The sequence below is a fragment of the Acromyrmex echinatior genome, chromosome 3, assembly GCF_024713525.1.
Source record: "Acromyrmex echinatior isolate Ae372 chromosome 3, ASM2471352v2, whole genome shotgun sequence".
NCBI lineage: Eukaryota > Metazoa > Arthropoda > Insecta > Hymenoptera > Formicidae > Acromyrmex > Acromyrmex echinatior.
The window spans coordinates 8,410,145-8,424,710 of NC_141854.1; the positions used below are offsets into that span (position 1 = coordinate 8,410,145).

A 14,566-nucleotide genomic window follows, 5' to 3' on the forward strand; every position below is an offset into this window, starting at 1 on the left:
ACAAGACTGAAAAACAAAATTAAATTTTTCATTTGACCACTGTTACAAATTATTTAGAACATTTATAATCCTATTCTCTATTCAGTATTTAGTGACATTTAGATGATTAAAATTGTCTAGGCTAATTGCAACAAATATCTTAATCTCTCTTGTTATTTCACATGATGATATCACAATGATTTCTCGATATATAAATTGACAAATTTGTTTAAATTACATGTTTTATTAACAAATTAATTCTCTGCATCAAATATTAAATCTTGATCTATTATATAAAGTTACATATAAATTAAATGAGATTAAAAAATATTAAATGATTATTACACAATAATGTAATCATATGCCCCTTTTGATGGCTTTCGGTGCAATTGACACTTTGATAGGTTTACACAAATCAATCACGCATGGATCATCTAAAGGTGGATGTGTGCAAATCGATGATGAAGGTAATAGCAATGCTAGAGAGATTTCTACATTACAAGGCTCCATCCACACTTGATGCGATAGTAGAACTATTGTTCTCAATCTGTAATCTTTCTGATTGGACTGTTGCATACGCAGATCTGATTGTCGCGGTAACAGTAATTGCACTTGTTGATCCGGATGTCTCAGCTTTATTCGCAGAGTAGAAGGATCGCGTAGGTTTAATATCTTGGCGTTTAAGGGAATTCCCAGCAAAAGACCACCCGTGAATTTTAATGCAGCATCGGCATCGCCTCTCGGTTCCTCGATGTGTGCTCGACAGAAGCGCGTCGTCGCTGACGGTCTTGGTAATCGTTCTTCCCCCTGTATTACAGGTGTTAAAAGCAATGGCAACAAAAGCCGCGTTAAGGAACCTGGTTTCACGTCCGCCAAAGTAGGTATTTGTAGAACTAGAGCCCTAGAAAACGGTGGTAGCCTTGATGTATCTTGAGGTAAAGCATCTGCTTCAGATAGAAAATAACGAGCCAGTGGTAATGCACTGCCGGTAGCACTTTTGGTCACCCTAACTAATTCTATCGCTAATGCTTTCAACCACATATCGTTAGCCAATATAATATCATTTTCATCTAATCCACTAAATAAACGTTGTAATCTAAAAAATGATAAATATAATTTTATTTATTTTTCTTATATAATTCTTTCTTCTTATTTAATTTATTTTATTATAATCAAAATTGTATTATATAAAATATCAAAACACGATTTCTTTAATACATATTAAAACTACATACTTTTGTGTATGTTGAAGAAGAACGAAAATATTGTTGTTAGCATTCGGCACTGGATTCGCCGAAATAGATGTTGTCGAAGATACAGAACATTCTTTAAGGACTGATTTCAATAGCAGCAGGCATCGAATATACAAGGCGGTGAAACGTGCCGCACCTTCCATGTGATGATCCATCTCTGCCATACGATCAAGATCAATGGCTGCAGTTTCTAAAAGCTGCGTATGAACTCTTCCCCCTGGTCTAGCATTCTCGATTCCAATTCCCATCTTTTCCAAGAACTCTCGACCACGTTTATCCCTGTTCTCTTCATTATCCATATCTTCCATTTTGATTCCTGAACTAGTAAGTGCTGGTCGTAATCGCGGAACTAGATGCGGCATAGTGTCGCGCAAATAGTGATAGTGTTTAGAAGCATGCTCTGTAAATAGAGCATGCATACTTGGACAGTGTAATGCTGCGTTGAAGATTAAAACAAGTACACTTGCATCTGTTATAAAAAGTTAAGGACATTGCAGCTTTAAAATTTAATATTATTTACATGACGAGAATTGATATAAAGGATACAGGATGGTTCATCCACATCTGGTTCAGGTGTGTCGAAGAAAGGATGTCGACCAAGAAGTTGTGGTACTAGAGGCAACGTTAAGTACGGATGTGATGCGCCTAATTCTGCTAAACAACTCCTGATACTCTCCCTGTCCTGAGGATACCGAGATAAATTATCTAATAAACGATTAACGCACATGTAAAGACAATTCGTGGTAGCGAGATGACTAGCAGCTAGCATAGCGTGCAAGCCTTCTCTCACTTCTCCCGAGAAATCTTCTAAAGCGCCTAAAATTGTTTCCAATTGATCCTCTTGAAGAGTTACACTTGACGACATTTTCTTTAAAGATTCGATAGCTCTTAATCTAACATCCTGAATTTCATCATTAAACATATCCACCATAAAGTCCAATGAAATTCTAGCTATACTTGGTTGTTCTAACGAAAGTGTGCAGAGTGCTTCAACTGCTGCTGTTCTTACCTAAAATAAAATTTATTTTTAATCGATATGAGAAATGGTCATAGAAAAAAAGTTCAATTATAATTAAACTGTTTTTTAAGTTTAACTACAATATTAAATTTGAAAAAACGTGAAGTAAATTTTTGATTCGATGATTTAATAAATATTCTATGAAAATTCTCAATTTACATAATGTGATAAATTTATACCTCTAAAAATTCATCTTCTAAACCATGAATGAATGCTCCACAAGATCCACTTTTCTCTTCAACTTCGGGTCTGTCTGCTTCAACTACTTTTTGTTTTTTATCCAAGGCTTGTTCTATGTAACGACGTGACACACTTTTCATGGTTCCCAAAAGGGACATTGCTGAAGCTCTAACACGGGGTGATAAATCACCCATAAGACTGCAAATTTGTGAAAAGGCACAATCTACCATTCGTACATCCTCTCCATCAGATCCAACAACAATACTATAATATATAAAAGAAATGTGTAAAAAAAAATTAATTGTAAGATTTTATTTTTAGAATATAGTTTATACACTGACTTTTCTGGATACTCTCGTCCTAAAAGATAGATAAGTTTAAGAACAGCTCGGCGTACAATCTCATAATCATCGCCAAGAGCTGCGCAGGCTTCCTTGAAAAAACTTGCAGGAAGTCTACAACCTCTATGAGAATGCAATTCTGCCATGGTTTCGAAAGCTTGAGCACGTACCCGTGGATCTTGAGAACGGGCATAATTACCAATTAATGTTAAGGTATCGTCAGCAGTATTTGCAGTTAGATAACGTCCGATAATTGAAAGACATCGTGTTTGAACACCATGCCATGTATCAGGCAAATGTTCCTGTGCAATCTTCAATACTAGTGCTCTAAAGATACAAAAATATTTCTTCTCATTAATTTTTCAATAAAAAATGTTTTTATTTTATTCAAAGCAAATATTTAAATTAATAGCAAATATATATATACATATACATATATATATATATATATATATATATATATATATATATATACATATATATGCATAAGAATTATATCTTAAAGAAAAAAATAGAAAGAAAAAATACGTGTGTACACCTTTGATAATCTCCTAACTTTAGTAATGTTGCCAATCCCTGACTTTTTACTCTATGTGATTCCTCGTTCCTCAAAAGTTCAGCTGTTTCATTCACAATTTTCGCTTTTTCCAAAGTGTCAGGTGTTACTTCTCCTAATTCAGCAAACACCCAGAAAATCTTGGCTCTAACTGCAATTTCATTTTCGACAACAAATCTCTCTGCTAATTTCTTTACAGCAATGGGAACATCCTCTGGCGCTATATATGCTATAGCATCCGAAATACGAACAAGCAATTGCAATGCATCATTTCCACTTTTACATTTCTCCAAGCATTCTATGTAAGCTAATGCTGAGCTACTGTCAGTACCATTCTTTGAACCAGACGTCGATAATAACCTTAAAGTCTTTAGCCGTTTGATTGGAGGTTCATTGACAATCTGATTAAAAATTTTGTAATTCATTAAAATAATGATTTAAGTAGCTTTATAAACAGAAATGCTTTATAAATAGCTATGCTTTATAAATAGAAAAAAATATATAATATAATATTACCGCCTGACTCTGATTAAATTCAGCTAGTACTCGTTTTTTTATTAAAGCTGCCATTCTCAGGAATAAAACCAATGTCTTATTTCATTATGAATTTAAGCACTATCTCTTATCAGATTAACTTATAATAATTCTGACATATTTTGATAGACCTGCAATATACGTAATATAACCTCAATGCATTACATCTATAAAAAACATATACACATACATAGACAAATATTAAATTTAGTATACAGTACTGTCAACTTCAGCAGATGCACAACAAAAAACTAGAACAATACAGATGTAATTTAGTGTAAATCAATTAAAATATTTTCAATGTTAATAAAAATTCAATCCTTTAAGGTTATGAGTTTATCAACGTAATAACAAAGATTATGTAATTAAAAAGTTTAAATTATTTATTAATATTGAAAATATGTAAAAACTAATTTGCAATTCAACTGCACTCAGTGTATGTCAGTATTGCACTAATTTTTCTATTGGAAAACGTTACAAGTTGAATCGAGAATTACAATTAATCTACATTCAATATACAATATACAATTAAACTCTTTCCGATTCTAGAATTGGAAAGAGTTGAGGAATAACTTGAACCTCGCTTAAATAGAGTTAACTATGAATTGTGGAATTGGACTAAAACAGTATCTGATCGATAAATTAATTAAAATCAATTTGAATTTGCGTCAAATGGCTTCGAAAAAATCAACAGGAATTGCTGCGTTCAGCAGGGTATCAATTATGAAACTTTTTTCCTAGGATGAAAAGTGAAAATTTCTCCATTAACTTCAATGCTTAAAATTTTCACTTTTCACTTTCTATCCTAGGGATAAAGTTTCATGATTGATATGACAGAATGTTTATTTTGCAACTGTTGGAAGTTTTCTTCTCGCTGATTGGGTTATGCTTTTAGATCAATTAGAGGAATAGTCCTATCTCAGCAGAGAATCATAATACGGTCGTAAAACTGTTTTGTTCTGTTGAACACAATCTATAAGCCTGTTCTTTTTGGCTGAACTTTTGTACCAGTTCATCTTTCTTCCTCTTCTTTCCTCTTAGAGAGAAAAGGAAGAAAGATGAATTAGTGCAAAAGTTCAACCAAAAAGAACAAGCTAAGCTCTGTTTTTTATTGCTGCACTCTGAACTGGTACACACAGTGTAGTAAGTTGAAGTAAAATAAATACATATACAATACATTTGTTTCACTTCAATTTATTGCATCGGTTCAAAGTGCATGCAGTAATAAAAAACAGACTTCAGGGGGTCGATTCTGTATCTTCAAACAAGATGAAAATTACAAAAGTGAGCAAATTTACTAAGTATTGACCAATGAAATTATTCTAGTAAATTCGCTAACTTTTGTAATTTTCATCTCGTTTTAAGATACAAAATCGATCTCCTAATGACATCTTGACTGGCCTTGTTTCCACCGAGGGTTTAAACCGGATCAGAATGTAAGAACCAATCAACTACAGTCGAGTATTCCCCTGTTACAGTCGAACGACAGAGGAATGCTCAACTGTAATTGGTTAGTTCTTACATTCTGATCCGGTTTAAACCCTCGGTGGAAACTAGGCCAGTTAAGATTAAACCCTCAGTGGAAACTAGGCTTTTGTAGTCAATATCATCTGCTCGCGTTGCTTGCACTTTTGGCACTTGACATCTTCGCTTTCTCTCTTTTTAAGGCAAAATACGTATCTATCTTATTTTAAGTGCAAAAATATTTGGGGATTTCATGCAACGCAAACAGACCTAATGTACCATCTGTCAACCTACGTCGTCGTCCTGTCGTTGGTAACAGATATAAAACGATTCTTAAATACGGTTGTCCACTGTTCCATGTGCGAGTTGCGAGTTCGTGCAAAACATTCTTATACGGATCGGTCTCATCGTTTCATCGGTGAAATAAGAAGATAGGACGAATACGGATTATACTTATTTTATTTATTTATTACTACGTTTACTTTTTACGGATTGATTTGATTCAAGAAATGGAAAGTAGCTTCACGCAGTGGCGTAATTCTTCCAATTATCGAGTTGAAGGAGATTCTGTAATAATCTCCGACAGCGAGGATGAGATCAATGATTCAAGGGAGAACGACAAACCGGATAAACAAATAATCGTCGACGAAAGCATAGAGATTGAGGATGATGCCAATAATTCTATCGAGGATACCACACCGAGGAAGTAAGTATTCTATTGATAAAATTATATAAATATATAAATTTTAACAATCACGTGAACTTCCATAAAAACCGGCTGTCTTTAATAGTATATTATCGATATCAAGGCTAAATTCTTAATGACGTAACTATAGTTACGCGAAGATAATCTATTTGAAACGAAAAAAATCACCTCGAACGGCGTTTGCTTTGTTAATATCACGCGAACTTCCACAAAAAAAAAACTGCCGTCTTTGATAGTATATTGTCGATATTGAAGCTAATTCTAATGACGTACTTATAGCTACATGAGGATAACATATTTGTTTGAAACAAAAGAATTATTGACAATCGGCGGTTGCCTTGTTTGTTGTGATACATTTTTTCGTTACAAAGAATAGAAATGACATTGGGCGATAAGAGACTTAATGTGAATAATATTCATTTAATATTCATATAATATGTAATAATCATATGTCAATTACAAATGATATTTTACTTTTTCGTTTACTGAACAATAGAAGAAAAAACAGTAAATGCGAGTAGCTATAACGCGTATGAATTTTTCGAAACGATGCTGACTGGTTGCCCCCACCATTCCACTTTTTTGATTCCGTTTCTTGAATTTTCGATATCTATATAATATTCCATAGGATCATGATGTAAAAATACAAATCTGTTTTCTGTTCCCGCACTAGATTGTTTTAGAACTCTCTTTCTCGCTCTTAAACAAATATTAAATATATCTATCTCACTTTAAGTTCCGAAAGTGTATACTGATTCAGCCACAGAAAAAAAAACATTTGTTATCAAATTTAATGTCTCAAATTTAATTCTGGAATTAAAAAGTATAAAATTTTATGAAGTTCAATACATTTTTAATTAAATTTTATGTAGATATGCATGAAATATAATATAAGTAAACGTTAAATTTAAGTTACTTATAATTTTATTTTCATTGAAAACATTAAATATTTTTAATGTATCTGCTTGAAATTTGCTTCTATTTAGAGATAAATTGATCATGACCAAATTTTATGGTAATTTACTCGATAATTTATTTCGGTAAATTAGTCAATTAATTTATGAAGGCTGATAAAATAGTAATTTAAAAAAATTATAAAGATAAAATAATTTGATTTAAGAGTATTTAGTCATTAAGTTAAAAAGTTAAAAAACACTTTATTTAATTTAAATTTTCAGTGGATTTGCTATGTTTATATCAATTTTTTTTATATTTGGTGAGGAGCTCGTTCTTAAAGTTTATCTTTTAGTTATATCTTGTATATTGTGTTTATTATAAATGAAATAATTAAAATTAATTGAAAAAATTAACTGAAATATAAATTAATGGATATAAACATTTTCTTATAAATATTTATTCAGGAATTATAAAGATAGTGAAGATGACAGTACACCTGTTGTCCGTCCGAACATAAATAAAAAGACAAGAAGATATATGTTGGATTCTGATTCTGACAGTGATTATGAACAGATGGATGATCATGAAAATAATGAAGCATATCATACGATTAATGATTTTAACTCTGATTCAACAAAAAATTATGATGAAGAATATTATAGTGACTTCAATTCTGATTCAGGTAATTATCTAGCAAATAAAGATTAGTATTATACATAACACTGGGATTTTGTATGTACGTATATATAAAATTATAATATTACGTATTATATATATATAATTTTATACAGAGTGTCTCGCGTAAATACCGTAACAATACTTAAGGATCCTGAGATCATTTTAAGATGAAATTAAGATGTTTTAATACTAAAGTGTCAATGATATAATAGTTTTTGAATCATAAACATTTAAAGTTAGCTAATTATACGTTTAAAATTTGCGCGTTCAGGCATGATACCAAGTGAAAAATAACGAATCGAAATGATATCGAAATAATCGAAAAGAGGTAGAAATCCAAGAGATAGAAACATTATTTTGAGATTCAGATGGGCTCGATTTCGAGAAAATTTCGACATTAAAAGTTTGATTTTGAACAATTTTTGATATCAAAATCAGCTTAATTTCGAATAATTTTTGAAGTCGAAATCAATGATCGCATTCAGACTTAACTGTTGGAGAACGGATCCGTGAGCGCTTCTTCTTCCTCTTCCCCCTCTTCCTCTTCTCCTTCCCCCCCCCTCTCTCTCTCTCTCTCGCTATTAGTCTATCTAAAAGGATATATCAATAACAAAAGTGAGCGCTCATGATCCGCTCCGCAACAGATAAGTTTGCTGAACACGGCCAATGTCAAATTTGATAAACTACAGTGCAGGATAGGCTACGAGCGCATAATGCAAATACTAGAAATGCTTTGAAGCTTCTTTGGTTAGTTTTAATAAATCACTATCAGTTCGACATCGAATTGATGGTCATTTCTCAATCTTCTTATTTTAAGACTGTCTTCAGTAATGTCTTAAGAAGAAAAATTGCAAAATGTATACATGGTACAGGATTTTTTTTCTCAGTTTAGTCTATTTTGCCCCTATGCGAAAAAGATTTATCATTATTTTCCAAATATCCTATACTCGTATATAATAAGTCATTTAAAAAGTATCCGCGGTTTTTTCATTCAAAAATTGAACAAAAAACCGCGGATACTTTTTAAATATACCTAATATCTATATAATATATTGATATTGCTCACCACTTTTAGAGTTTTAAAGTATCCATGATGCTGAAAATCGATTCGAGATCTCGGAGAGAGAAGTGACAATTGCATTTGAACAATAATTCGGTTTGTTTACCAATGTGATAGATAATTTCTTTCTTTCTCTCTATCAATAAAAAAATGACTCATCAAATTGACATCAAATCGATGTCGAATTGATGAGGTTTTTTTAATCAAATATCATATTGGTATCATTTCGATCTCGTTTCGAAATTTTACGTATAGAAAGATATGCAATAATTATAATATTAAAATTGAACAAAACAGTAATAACGAGAGTAGTTATTTATCATTTATTTAAGGTAACTCGAAAATAAATCGAAATCAAACACACATCGAGTTTTTTTACCTTTATCAGAGCCATCGAGCTAATTTTGTCTTAGTATCGATTAACTTTCTCATTAGATACAATTTAAAGTGCTAAAAATGAAAGCTAATTGTCGTCTCGTGTTAATATTGGTATAAAGATTGCGCATACGAAGATAACATTATTTATATATTAAAAAATTATTATAGCTTCGACATTTTGGTATTAAAGTTTTGTCTCAAAATAATCAAAGAAGTCTCCTCTTAAGCGTTGTTATGATTTTTACGGGATATCTTGTATAGATTCTTTTGTTTTATATATTGTTCTGTTCTTTTACATATTATAGATTTTTGTCTTTCATCTTCACGAATTAAAAATAAGAGCAAAAAAAGAAAAGATGTTACTCATGATAATACCAGAGAAGATATAAAAGAATTAAAACTTAATTCTTCTAATGATTCTCTAATTAATATGAGTTTAAGTGACTTTAAAAAATCATACAAACAAAATAATATTGACCAGATACGGAAAGTGGCAGACATGGAAAACAAAGAAATTGATGTACCTGTTACTATTGAGCTTGATTCAGGTATTTTTATTTATAATAATAGCAAATGTATAGATTTTGGATAAATTAATATTTTTATACACAGTATAATAACATCGTATATATTCCATATAAAGTCTAAAATTGAAACATAATAGTATGTTTTTAAAACAATATTTAAAGGTCTTTAAAATATCTTATGTTTCAATTATTATGGACTTTCATGTGTCCGAAAATTCTATATTATTTATATATACAGATTCTGCTTCTGGACAAAACAGCGATGCTGAATTTGCAGAATCTATTGCAAAAAAAGTAACTGGTATTGAAAATGTGGATCTAATGGCGCAGAAAAGAGCACTTACGGTTTACAAATTAGAGCAGCTTAAAAATGAGTCAGCTCAGATGAAGGTGATATATAATATATATGAGATCGCACGCGCGATAATTATCTATATGAATATAGATATTTAGCGAAAATTGTGCAAAATTAATATATATTAGGTATAGTAAAAAGAAATCCATTATTTTTCCAATAGATGGCTTTAGTAATCTCTGTATCTCGTCTGATACAGATTACTAAAGCCATCTATTGGAAAAATAATGGATTTCTTTTTACTACACCTAATATTTGCTATGTTGTCTGGAATTGAGTGTATTTATTATTATAATAAATAGTATAGATAATTTTGATGGTGCATATATCACATAAAACCTTATATTCTTAGCAAATACTCACTGAAGGAAATATCGACATATTTCCTGATAAAGGACAAAAATTGCAAGAATTCATACATCAGCAAGAAGAAGAAATAAAGAACTTGACACATGAACTGGAAGATACTTCTTTAGTGCCACTTTTCAATAATCGAGATACCATAGAAAAATCACATTTCATGAAAGAATTACAGTTTTCTGAAGATGAGCTAGACTCAAAGTACACCGATTATTCATATTTGGATATTGACAATATACCAATGAGATCTACCACATCTCCTGAATCAAGACAACTTAGTTTAAAAGCACAAGCAACAAGAGATAAGGAATATGCTTTAACGGTTGAACGATTACAAGATTTACACGGATCTCTAGTAGCTCGCCCATCAGAGAAAGAAAAAGTAGAAGACCCAAAGGGATTGAAGGTACAGTTAATGCCGCATCAACAGCATGCTCTTGCATGGCTTCTGTGGAGAGAACAACAAAGACCATCCGGTGGCGTTTTAGGTAGATGTTAAAAAAATAATTTATGATATTAATTACATATTAATATATTAAATTAAATATTTGATTAATTTTGTGTTATTATTGAAAATGAATTTTCTTATAGCTGACGATATGGGTTTGGGCAAAACACTAACTATGATAGCTTTAATTTTGACCACTCTTGCTAAAGATTCTGATGAAAGTGATGATAATGATGCCACATGGGAGAAATCTTCACGTATGTAAAAGTTTTATAGAATTTATAACATAAACAAGTTCTTTTCTATAATTTTGAAAATATTTGCTTTTTTAACTTTAATTCATTTAAATTGTGATACTATATTCAGTATAAATTACGACAATTTTTATATAAATGTACTTAATATAATAAATCTATTAAGATGAATACATATGATTACGATAGGTCATAAAGGTGGTACTCTAGTAGTATGTCCTGCATCTTTATTGTCACAATGGAAAAATGAAGTGCAGAACAGATGCAAACTTGGTCTATTATCTGTTCAAGTGCATCACGGCAGCAATCGACAGAACACTCCTAAACAATTGGCAAGAAAAGATATAGTCATCACGACATATAATATAGTATCTCGAGAATATAAAACCAATTCTACATTATATAAGGTATATTAAAGCTTACAAATATTATTTGATCAATAAGTAGGCAAGCAGAAACTTAATCTTAATACGTATATAATACAGATCTGAGTTTTTAATTTAATCGCAAATTGAAATTTTATTATAGATTGATTGGAAAAGAGTTATACTCGATGAAGCGCATATAATAAGAAATCATAAGAGTCAAGCATCTGAAGCAGTATGTGAACTTGTAGCGAGTAAACGGTGGGCTCTTACCGGCACACCTATACAGAATAAGGAGTTAGATTTATATTCCATACTGAAGTTTCTTAAATGCTCACCTTTTGATGATTTACGCGTTTGGAGACGATGGGTAGATAATAAAAACGCTGCGGGCCATCAAAGATTGGCAACGGTAATGAAGACGTTAATGTTACGCAGAACTAAACAAGAATTGATGTCGAAGGGCGAATTGGAAAGTTTGCCCGATAAATCCATTGAGGAGGTGACAGTGCAACTCGATCAACAGGAACAATTAGTTTATGAAAAAATTTTAGCGTATTCCCGTACTCTGTTTGCACAATTTTTAGCTCAACGTGCAGAGAAAGAACACATGTTAGATTTGTACGGTGGAAAATATGATAAACCTTCTTTTTTCTCAAACCCAAGTAAGACTTCATTTAAAATAATATGCTATATCTAGCGTATTTTATAATCATCAAAATATATCTATTTTAATGCGTAATTACCCGTTTTCTTTTTTTAAGACAAGGAGACTCAATTCACGGAAGCACAAAAAAAATTATTGGCGTTACATGCCGACATAAAAACACATGAAATTTTAATGCTTCTGCTACGACTACGTCAAGTATGTTGTCATCCGGCATTGATCCACGCAATGTTGGATCAGGAAGACTTGCAACAAAGCGGTATAATGGATATAGAAAACGTGGATTCTAATTTATTATCGCGCATGCATAATATGTCACTTACTGGAGTTGATAATAAAGAGAAGGAAAACGCTGGTGTTGATCAAAGAATAATGGAAAATCTACTCACCGCCGAAAATCCGGTGTTTGATGATGATCGTATTAGTTCTAAAGTAAGTGATAATTATATCATCTGAACGAATTGTACTATCATTTGATTATAATTCAATATAAAATGATTCAGATGAAGGTGCTACTTAATATTGTTAAACAAATTTTGCAAAAAGGTAACGATAAACTTATTATCGTTTCGCAATGGACATCATTGTTGGAAGTTATTGCATCACATTTACCCTCAATAAAAGGGGCTACTTTTAGCAAATTTACAGGAAATGTTCCTATTAAAGATCGACAGGTATGGATTATTGATATCAATATTATCTATGTACAGTTCATAAATATTTTGTTAGCTTCTTGATATATTTCTCCCGGTTTGGTTTTCCATTTTTGAGGAGTCACAGTACTTGCGTATCAGTTTAGCTTTAGAATTTCTTTGGAGAGGCTCACTTATTTTTTTGCATTTGATAGTAGTTTGCATTCTTACTCCTTAGAATTTGTCAACACTCGAGGGAACCTTTAATGCCGAATCCAGTCGAAAAATCGCGTATATGGAGGGGGAGGGGGAGGGGGAGGGGGGGGCACATGTGAGATCAAACCCGGATCCACATCACGAGTCAATCGCATCTGAGCGGCGAGCCATTCGGCACCCCAAAATATTTTGTTACTAATATTTTTGTCACATTTCACGAAAAATTAAATATCTTGATGAAAATAATTGTAGAGAAATTTTTGATCACGCATTTAAAAATGCAAAAATAGGGCGCTTAAATTTTTTTTTACATTAAATTATATAAAATTAATATTGTAATATTTTTGTTTTATTCTTTGTATTTTAATAAAACATCAAACAAAATTTAGTATTTTAAAGTAGGCTTTCTAAGCTTTAAAATGCTTTTATATTAAATTTGATTCGATGATGTTTCATCAAATTATAACGCTCCAACGTAAAACAAAGATATTGCAAACAAATATTGATTTTCAATTTTATGTAATTTAGAAACAAAATGTAGAAAAAAATTCAAACAGATTTAAAGCCCTTTACGTTTTAAAATACGGTCGAAAATTTTTATACAATTGTTTTTTTACCGAGATATTAACTTTCCGTGAATTGTGACAAAAATATTAGTTTATAGACAACAATATTTACGAGCGCGACTGTATTATTTTTATTGTATCCTATCCTATTAAAGAATTAATACTTATATATTTTTCCTTCAGGGTATAATGGAATCTTTTAACAGTCGAAATTTTGGTCCGAGAATTCTATTACTGTCACTGACTGCTGGCGGAGTGGGATTAAATTTGATAGGCGGAAATCATTTGTTGTTATTTGACATTCATTGGAATCCACAGTTAGAAACACAGGCGCAAGACAGGATTTATCGTTTTGGTCAAACAAAAAATGTTTATGTTTACAAGTTTGTATATCGTGTTTGATTTCTACTTTTTATTTTTGCAAAGTTCATTTTAATATCTTTTTGTTTCCATTTTTAGATTTATCTGTGTTAATACAATAGAAGAGCGTATTAAAGCGTTGCAAGAACGGAAACTTCAAATAGCAAAAAACGTATTGAGTGGTACTACAAGCAGAGTGGTTGGAAAACTTACGCTGAATGATCTCAAATCTTTATTCGGCTTCTAATCCATTTTGTCTTGTAATGACAGTTGATAGCTTTATATAAAATGTTTTATTTAATTATAATTATAAAATTGATTTTATTTTTAAGCATATATATATATAATATTTTCTGTATTAAATATAATATTTTTAAATAATTTTGATAATAATACACATTTTAATAAACAAAACATTGTGTTGTCACATTATGAATTCTCTATGGACAATTTATTATTTTCTTTCTATTAATTTTATTTATCTTTTATCTACGCTTTGACTGTTTTAACTGTTGACATGATTATATTTTATTTAAATTCTCTTATGTTAATATGTATTTATATTTTTTTATTTGTAAAGTAGAATGTAATATTTACTTTAAAACGCACTGAGCCATAGAGGATACTTTTTCAAGCATAACGAATATGAAATATGTTATTTGGAAGTTTTTTAATAGCATGATTTAGTCAATAAATTAAAGTATAATGCAATATAATAGTTTTTACTTTATTACATGACATTCTCCTAGTTACTTTATTATATTTATCACCA

The 14,566-nt window shown here is 30.9% G+C and overlaps 2 protein-coding genes across 3 annotated transcripts; one reads left to right on the forward strand and one right to left on the reverse strand.

Moving 5' to 3' along the window:
* Positions 1-203: 203 nt before the first annotated feature.
* Positions 204-4,206, reverse strand: IntS4 (integrator complex subunit 4). 2 transcript variants are annotated; one of them, XM_087403936.1, is made up of 8 exons: positions 4,083-4,206; positions 3,844-3,992; positions 3,310-3,728; positions 2,772-3,098; positions 2,430-2,694; positions 1,779-2,241; positions 1,215-1,701; positions 204-1,075 (listed from the first exon to the last, which is right to left on the reverse strand). In XM_087403936.1, the coding sequence occupies exons 2-8, from the start codon at positions 3,895-3,897 to the stop codon at positions 337-339; spliced, it is 2,754 nt and encodes a 917-aa protein (XP_087260062.1). In that variant the 5' UTR covers positions 3,898-3,992; positions 4,083-4,206; the 3' UTR covers positions 204-336. The 2 variants fall into 2 exon arrangements, with proteins under 2 accessions (XP_087260062.1, XP_011054906.1); XM_011056604.2 differs by lacking the exon at positions 4,083-4,206 and having other exon boundaries at positions 3,844-4,045.
* A 1,277-nt stretch (positions 4,207-5,483) lies between these two features.
* Positions 5,484-14,510, forward strand: lds (transcription termination factor lodestar). Its single transcript, XM_011056603.2, has 12 exons — positions 5,484-6,031; positions 7,393-7,610; positions 9,350-9,592; positions 9,810-9,961; positions 10,279-10,774; positions 10,878-10,991; positions 11,178-11,395; positions 11,517-12,018; positions 12,118-12,452; positions 12,524-12,694; positions 13,618-13,817; positions 13,894-14,510. The coding sequence occupies exons 1-12, from the start codon at positions 5,835-5,837 to the stop codon at positions 14,039-14,041; spliced, it is 2,994 nt and encodes a 997-aa protein (XP_011054905.1). The 5' UTR covers positions 5,484-5,834; the 3' UTR covers positions 14,042-14,510.
* Positions 14,511-14,566: the final 56 nt, after the last annotated feature.